Raw genomic sequence first — 8,757 nt, 5'->3', positions numbered from 1 at the left:
ACCTTACGGAATTCTGCACTACAGTTCTTTCTGCTTTATCTGTGTTATTTTGGCCAAGGTATTACTATGCCTTAGTGCTCCGTTGCGTTGTGTCTTTCCTTCCAAGTGGAGGCGGAAGGCTTACTTCAGCTCGCTCTGCTCAAATTCTGAGGACCATTTGAGAGTGGAGTAAGTTCAACTTTATGTAAAATCTTTGCGAACATTCAGATCACTTCAGCTGACGGCCAAACGTTATGGTGTTTTCCTATTTCATTTAATTCAAGTCCTAGCCAGCAAAGTTGTTAGAGCTCGGTGAAAGTCTCTTTCCAGGGTAGAGTTATTTTTGTAGTGTTCTGAAACATGCAGTGCAGAATTTCATAAGGCTGAGGTGTGCCATCAGTGTGGTAATTTAAATATATTTAAAACAATGCACAAATCTGCTGCTGCTTAGAACACTGCAGCTTCTAAACCCAGTTTCTTTTACTGATTTAAATTTAAAAAGAAAGAAGTTGTGCCTGAAGTGAGTACTACTTTTTTTTTCTCTTTTCTTTTTTGCAGCCAGCACCCAGTGTACTGTAAAAGAATAAATACTTAGGCTTTCCATAGCTGTATTGAGACTTTCATCAAGGTGAAATAGTTGATGTCTGTGTGCTTTTTTTTTTTGCCCCCTCTCCCCTCCCCTTGCCCCCTCCCCCCTCCCCCCATTTCCCCAGTCACACTTTATCAAGCAAGAAAACGGAATGATTGGTCTAAGTATTACTTTAACCAAAAAGATCAGGAGTTACTTTCTTTGAATAGAGGGCAGTACTGTGTTTGGGGTTTTTTTTTTTTTTTGTTGGTTTTTTTTTTTTCTCATGTTACCTCTATTCTCAATTTAGGGTTTTCTTCTCTGGGAGATGCATTATCTTTGTAAAAGAAACATTGCTTTCTCCAATTTTTTCTGTTAATGGCAAAGAATGGAAATAGAATAAAGTTTTACTGATTTTGAAAAAAGCTTCCCTCCTGGCCGAGTCGTCCTTCCGGGGCGCCGCGCGCACGGGCCCGGAAGTCGCGGCGTCGCGGGTTTCCGGCGGCGGGTGATGACACGGTGCCGGGACCGGAAGCCGGAAGCGGCCGGGCCGGGCGTGCCGCGTTCGCGGGAGCGGCGGGGCGGGGGCTGGCGGCGGCGGGAGGGCGATGACCGAGTACAAGCTGGTGGTGGTGGGAGCCGGCGGTGTCGGCAAGAGCGCGTTGACCATCCAGCTCATCCAGAACCACTTCGTGGACGAGTACGACCCCACCATCGAGGTGAGCGGGGCCCGCGGCGCCGGGCGCGGGGTCAGGGGAGTCCCGGGGGGCCGCGCCGGGGCCCCGCCGCCCTCGGGCAGCGGCCGCGAGAGGCGCCGCCGCCGCCGCCCCCGCGGGCTGCAGCTCCCGGTCATGCCGGGGCGACGGTGCCGCGGCCGTTCTGCTCTGCCCGCCGGCCGGGGGTTGTGCCGAGGAGCCGGGTCGCGGCCTTTCCTGAGCGAGGGGCCTGGCAGCGGCTGCAGACAGCAGCGTTCTTCCCGGGGGGGCTCGCAAGGCTCCTGCGAATCTGCGAATCGTGCTCTTGGTCTTGTTTTTCCTTAATAATGCTTGAGGTGGAAAGAAGTAGCGCAATGTTTTCCTCATCTGAGACTCGCTGGTGCGTTCTGCAGGACTCGTACAGAAAGCAGGTTGTCATCGATGGGGAGACCTGCTTGTTGGACATCCTGGACACGGCAGGGCAGGAGGAGTACAGTGCCATGCGTGATCAGTACATGAGAACCGGGGAAGGATTCCTCTGCGTTTTTGCCATTAACAACAGTAAATCGTTTGCTGATATTAACCTCTACAGGTACTATCAGGGTCTTTACCGCACGGAGGGAAGGTGGGAAGAGGCATCAGACCCATTTGCTGTTAGACCCAGTGAAGACTAAATAATAGGCAAATACTAAATCTTCCATTTCTTGCAGAAAGTTTTTCTCGCTTATCTATGCTCTGTGTCAATGCATTGTTAGTCAACTGAGTGGGACAGTTACCTGGGTTGTTGTGTTAATCGGATGATATTTTGAGCATACAGAATGTAATCGCTTAAGAAAATGGGTAAGAAGGCAAATAGGGCAGAGTTATACACAGACTAGAAGATGGAGTTTATGATGTTATTAGGCATACTGCTGTAGGTTAGAACCCCTGAGGTCCTGTCTGGCTTTAATATGTATTTTTGTAGGACACGGTTGTTTGGATACTGAACTAAAACAGTTTTTATATTTAGCAAATAGTTCTTAATTTTTTAATTATTATTTTTCTTTTTAAAGAGAACAGATCAAGAGAGTGAAAGATTCAGATGATGTGCCAATGGTGCTAGTTGGGAATAAGTGTGATTTGCCCACAAGAACAGTAGACACAAAACAGGCTCAAGAATTAGCAAAAAGCTATGGAATCCCTTTCATAGAGACATCTGCTAAAACAAGACAGGTAAGATGCTTCCCCTCATGCTCTGACATCTTCCTGTATGCTGAATGCAGAATGGTCTAACATTTTCCCATGTACTTTCTCTCTTACCTACAGGAGTAAGCATTTTTTAAATCTATTTGAAATGTTTAGCTTTTGATTTCCCCACTCACTCTTAGCTTGAAAGAGTTCTGGGTTTATCGCTGGGCTAGGCCAGCCCACAGATCATTCCAAACTTTTACTGACTTTCTTTCAAGTGAGTCATGTTTGTAAGAAGAAGAGAACTTTATCTGCTTTTGCTGAGAAGTGGTCAGACTGTGTGGTTAGTCATCCCAGATCTATTCCGTTTTCTTGGCTTCTTAATGAAGGCTAATTATAAGATTATGTTTACAGAAAGAATTCCCCAGACTGGACTAATAGACTTCTTCAGAGCTGCATTGAATATGCGACTCTGTCTGGTCAGCGTGTGTTCTGCCTACGTCAGTGTGGAGTGAAGCAGAAAAGGTGCAATTACTAAGCAGTAGCCAGAAAATTCTAAGAATTCTAAAGCAGAGGTGATTAGTAAAGAAGTAGCTTGTTTCCTGCATGGGGCCTCTCCACAGTTACATTTTGCCTTGTTTCTTTTAATAGCTCTTGCCCTGGCTGTTTGTCTCAGAGAAAGAGGAGTGTAAGTGGAAAGTTTTGGACATAAGTGCTAGTTTCTTCCTCTTAGGAGCTATGGGATAAGCTGGCTGCTCTCCTTCCTGTAGATGCATGTCTTTCAAATCATGTTAAGGGATTCTAAGGCTAGTGATCTCAAAAGCTTCAGGAAAGAAAATAATTTACCTGGATCATTTGCATTCAGGGTGTGGAAGATGCTTTTTACACGCTGGTGAGAGAGATCCGGCAGTATCGGATGAAAAAACTCAACAGCAACGAAGATGGCAATCAAGGCTGTATGGGATTGTCTTGCGTTGTGATGTGACAAGGTAAGCTGTAATGTAAGTTTTTCACTGACAACTTCTCCGTACATCTCTCAGTTGTTGATAAGCATGGCTTAGAAATACTAGCTGCTCTAGGTGGTTTTCTTCTCTATTATACGACCCATTGACACCCAGAAGTTTAGAATCTACAATTGTTGGGTTTTTTTCAAAAAAAGGGGGTTTTTCCTCTCTAAGTAGTTAGCAAGGCTTAAGAAAGGAAATTATATTCACAGCAGTGTTTTGACTGTGGCCACCCGAACTAGAATGAGGAGTGCGCATAGTTCTACAGTTGCCATTTGCTGATGGTTTGACTTCTGCGCAGCTTCTCTTGTGCTGTGTTCCGTTGGAATACGCACTGTTTGAAGATTAACCAAATAAAATAATTTAACAAAATGTATGAGTTCCCCGAGTGAAATTCTTTTCAACAGTTACTTAAAAGAGATTGCTCATCACTGTAAAAACAGGTAGACCAGTTCAGGACTTGTACTACCCTGTTGCACTGCCCGTCCATCACAGAGTTGGACAGCAGCTAATTAGAGATGCCTTTCTGTTCCAGATGCCAAGAATATGCGGTTCAGATGTAGCTGCTGGACGAGTCTCAATGCTACTGTATTGCATCTCATGCTGATGCCCTGCAGTATGTTGGTGCCAGTGACCAGAATCTTCGTACCAGTTAATTAGCACAAGGTCTTTTTCTGTGCGCCATCTGAAGAGGACATCTGTGGCATCTACCTCCTTGCTCAGCTAACAGAGCAGTCGCATCTCTTGATGTACTGGGATTTTTTTCTCACTGTGTTATCTGGGTTTGTTCAAGAAGAAAACCAGTCACAAGTGAACTACAGAGACTAAATGCTGTGAAAAAGATGACACTTTACCTCTAGAGTAAAAGCTAGAAGTGATGTTTGTCCCCTCTCTATTGGATTCTGATTTGCAGTGTTGTCAGAGGAGTGGCACTAATTGCTTGACAGGTAATGTCAGAAATGGTTTTGCACCGTGAATGCTCCTGTCACGTATCATACTGGTATCCGCTCTCTGTGCACCTCTGCAGCATATTTTGAACATCTCCTTTGTGCTAGGAGTACCACTTAACTGATCATTCGTTTTCTGTAATAAAAAGGAGGTATCTTTCCTCACTTAAGTGCCTGTTTGCTAAGAAGATTTGAAGTTGTCTCTTGTTCCCTTGGGTTGAGGAAAACCCCGATGACTGGAATTTCTTGGGAGCTAATTCTCTTAAGCAGGCAAGTCTTGTGTGGGTGATCTCTTTGCCTGGCAGGATACTAAAACAGGAATTAATTAGCTGGAAGATCCAGCAGGCACTTGTAAGACTCTTGAACTAGGGAGGGGGACGTACTGCATCTGTTTTTTACTTTCTTTGTTTCTAGAAAAATAGGTGGAACTGTTCCTATTCTATATTGGTTTTCTGCAGCATTCAGATCTCTTCCTTTTCCAAGTCGGACCAAATTAGTCAGCTGTTCATTTTTAACATTAACTGCCGACATTTATGGGCAGCTTCTCGATAGTTAATCTAGTAACTGGAGGTTAGTTAGTTTGGTCAGCTGTTATTCAGCTCTGTGACTTGCAAATTATTTTATTCTGAAATATTTTTCTTACTACCAGATTGTATACACAGTCTCTTCAAAATTTCTCTATAAAGTGTAGGTGGAGAGTCTCCATGTCAGGGGAGGAGTGTGGGATTTCGAGTTGACTGTGTTTGGTGCAGTGGTTGTCATGGCTTAGTCTGTCCAGACAGAGGGGAGAAGGTGATGAGCTCTAACGGAAACCTGAGCTACCTTCTGATTGCAGCATCCTTGCAAAATGAGGGAGAGAGTTCAGTGCTGACCACACAGAAGGCATATGATGTACTGATGGGAATTCTGGGCTTGTTCTACAGGCCTCAAAGTATGAGAGAATTGCTACTACATAAGCTGTGCGAATACTTCCTAGAACAACATTGTCACCCCGTTTAATTGGGACGTAACAAGTGTGGTCACTGTTGCAAAGCCTACTGGTGTTCCTTGTAATACTGTGTCCTTCCCTAGTTCCTGTGCTGCTGATGCTGGGTTCCGCTCTGTGTGGTCAGACAGTGTATCCCACAGCAAAGCTGAATTCCCAGTTGCTCTCTGATAGGAGAGTAACGGGCCTTCGGCCAACAGAGGGAGCGTTCCGTCAGTCTGCCAAACCAGCGTGAGCAGAGGAATTGCAAGAGGCTTGATTTCAGTTTGTTCATGTCAGTCATAGGTCTTAATTTGGAGTTCTCAATTTCAAATGGAAATTAAAAGTCAGTAAATACTGAGAGAAGAAATTGTTTCTGTTAATAATGCTTCCTTCACTACTTACATTCTTAATTCTCTTCTTGGAATGAAGAGGATTGATCTGCATCACATTTTATCTGTGATAATCCTACTAATAACTTTCTGCAATTTATTTTACCCTTGACTGATGAAACACTGATAAGAATTAAAACCATAATATTTTTACATAAAACAACATTTTCTAGCAACATACACAATGGTGGGCAGCATTATGGATAGCATTGGCCGTGACTCGAGTCAGGTTTGTTTGAGGATGATCTGATGCCTGCAGATTAAACGTGGCAGAATTACTGCCACTGCAAGCTGACATGTCATGAGCAAGCAGTGCTTTTCTTTGGTGCAAAAGAGAAATTATTTGTGAAAGTACTCTTTGAGCACTATGGCGGGAGATGACTGTCTGCTTCTAGATGTGTGACACATTATTGTTCACTTGATAAAAATAGAAGTGGAAAATGATAGCTTTTGGGATATGCATCTGGTCACATAGGCTCAGCATTTTGGAAAGACAGCAACGTGGAATTTGCAGTGTGTTGGAATGGTGAGATCTTGTCATCTGGGTGCATGTATGTTTTTTAATTATTTGGGAAACTTAGGAATTTCTTTCCTGGCAAGCTGTATCGCAGAGCGTGACTGCCTGCTGCCTGTGGCCATCGGACACCTTTTGCAGCTGGCATTTGATGTTTGGGGGTTGTGTGGTCAAGTATGGAAAATTATTTCTTTTGGATAGAGGTTCATCATATCAGTTCTCTACATTGCATAGCATGTTCCAGTTGTCATTAAAAATGTACTAGCTGTAACCTCAAAAGTTGTGAATTCTCAGAATTGTATGGGAACTGGCAAATGCATCTACTTTGTCTTTGGCATTCCCTTTCTCGTGGGCTATATAAAAATCTCAAAAGGGAAGAAGACCTGGTAAGAGTAGGTGAGTATGTATCTCACCTTTGGAACCTTAGAGGGGACTGCATCGGCTTTCAGGGTGCTCAGAGCTGACCTGCACAGGTGGCACTCCCATCTGCATTATTATAGTTTCACATCTAGCAAGTGATACAGAATCGGTATTGTGCCGATCATGAGTATGAAGTAAAGGGTCATACTTTGTTTCCAGCTGTCTATGTAAGAGAACCCTGATCTTGGTGGCAACTGAGAGAGAACTGTGGAAGGACAAAACCCCAAGAACGTTTGGCAGAATTACCTAGAAGATAAGCACATAAGTTTTTGCACAAGACAGATCCCTAGGAAGGGTGGTTTTGTAGATTTACTCCAAATGTTATTTAGAACTAACAGCACAACACCATGTTAGTGCCAAGCTAACTTTACTATCGTGACTGCGAAGAACAGGCATAAACAACTTAGATGTAAAATATAAAAAAAAGTAAAGCTCTTGTTCAAAAATTACCAGTGCCAATAACTGAAATATTTATGTTGTCGCAGACTGCGAACAGCTGTGTAACGAGATAGTGTAACTCTATGGCTTGTTACTGTTGATGTCCCTCCTCCATGGTCTTGTTCAAACAGCAATGCTCAAATTTTGTTCTTATTGTCATCAGTAGGACTTTGGATAGTAACCATGGTAATTTTTAGTACAGTTCAATGACTTAGAACTGCATTTCAAGCAACTTCAGGCCTATGGGGGGAAGGAAAGTAGTGGAAGTTTGAACTGCACACTGATCCTGTATGTGGTCCTTTACTCCCCAGGCCTTTTTGTGTAACTTCCAGGATAGTAGGGAACTGTTGGGATCTGGACTTTTTATCCAAGGGCTAATTTTTGTTGTTACTTTGTATAATTATTTGCTTTCAATAATGCATCTCTTTTCATTTGAAGTAAATTATTTTGCTTCTTAATAAATTTTTTTAAGGAATAAACTCTGAATTCTTTGGTCATTCCTTTTGTGGTAGTGATCTGGGCAGGGGGTCCACAACTGGCTTACAGAAAGCTTGTCAATGCTACGTGCTTTCTCTGTGGGATCTAGGTTCACTCAGATTGTCACATGTAACATGGCATGAACAGCTGTATCATATGTGTCCACTATAGCATGAATAAGCAGTGAGAGTGGCTTTGAGACATACCATAGGTTTGTTCCAGAGTCCATTTTTAATACTCCACCAATCTGTGCCATGTCGTGCATCTTGCCTTTGTGTTCAGTCCCTGTATTTGCAGTGGGGTCCCTCATCATATTTGTGCTGACTTTGCCCTTGGAAAGGATGCTTGCTAAGTCAAAAAAAAGGGGGAGAGGAAATTTCTTTACTTGATATTCCAAGAGTGGAATCAGCTATGAAGTTATTACTGTGTCCAAATCATGCTCTCTGTTAGACTTTTAAGTTGCTTAATTTGGTCTTCTAAAATACTTCTCTGTTGCAATAAGGCACTGTGTTGAGCAGTGCAGTAAGTGTGCTCTAAGTGCCTTTCTCCTAAGACATTGTGTCAGGCCTGTGGAACCCAGAGTCCGACCTGTTAACTGTGCAAGTAACTTTAAGGACAGACACCTAGCAACAGGGCTCTGAAGCTCCTTGCGCTGTGCAGCTGCAGCAGTTGCTGCCTGTTCCAAAAGGAGAGATCCAGAATGTGAGTACAGATGGGTGCTTAAAAGCAAGTGTTTTCTTGGCTTATTAGGAAAGCTTTCCACCAGCCTGATTGTTACCTGTAACCATCTGTTCCTAGAAACTACTTCACACCTGAGGGACTTACTGGCTTTTGTTGCATACTGGAACAGAGACTGATCTAAACAGCCCCAGAGGAATCTGTGTAGGGAATTACTAAGAGCAATGTGGGAGAGAAGAGCTTGCCGAGGCTCTTAATGCAAGGTGCTTTTGTTCAAAAGGCACAACACAAGGAGTGCCCTTCTGAGCTTACCCATTACCTTCTCTCTATTAATACTTTTCTTCTTCAGGAATTGAAACCATTTTCTAGCAAAACTTGCCCCTAGGCTTATATTTGGACAGCTACCCCTGTGGCATGACTGCTCTGCTAGGTGACTGAGAGGAAGATCCTGCTAAATACCTGAAACTGTCAACTTTCTGGCATGTTTGGGTATTTTGCTTTGACTAGACCCAGG

General features: G+C 43.5%; 1 protein-coding gene across 1 annotated transcript; it reads left to right on the top strand.

Annotated features, from left to right (window-relative positions):
• Positions 1-1,076: 1,076 nt before the first annotated feature.
• On the top strand, positions 1,077-7,567 carry NRAS (NRAS proto-oncogene, GTPase). Its single transcript, XM_055819829.1, has 5 exons — positions 1,077-1,266; positions 1,656-1,834; positions 2,295-2,454; positions 3,275-3,398; positions 3,949-7,567. The coding sequence occupies exons 1-4, from the start codon at positions 1,156-1,158 to the stop codon at positions 3,392-3,394; spliced, it is 570 nt and encodes a 189-aa protein (XP_055675804.1). The 5' UTR covers positions 1,077-1,155; the 3' UTR covers positions 3,395-3,398; positions 3,949-7,567.
• The last annotated feature ends 1,190 nt before the right edge of the window (positions 7,568-8,757 follow it).

This window comes from Falco peregrinus, chromosome 16 (assembly GCF_023634155.1).
Source record: "Falco peregrinus isolate bFalPer1 chromosome 16, bFalPer1.pri, whole genome shotgun sequence".
In the NCBI taxonomy this organism is placed as follows: Eukaryota; Metazoa; Chordata; class Aves; order Falconiformes; family Falconidae; genus Falco; species Falco peregrinus.
This window is presented reverse-complemented; position numbering and strand designations above follow the sequence as displayed.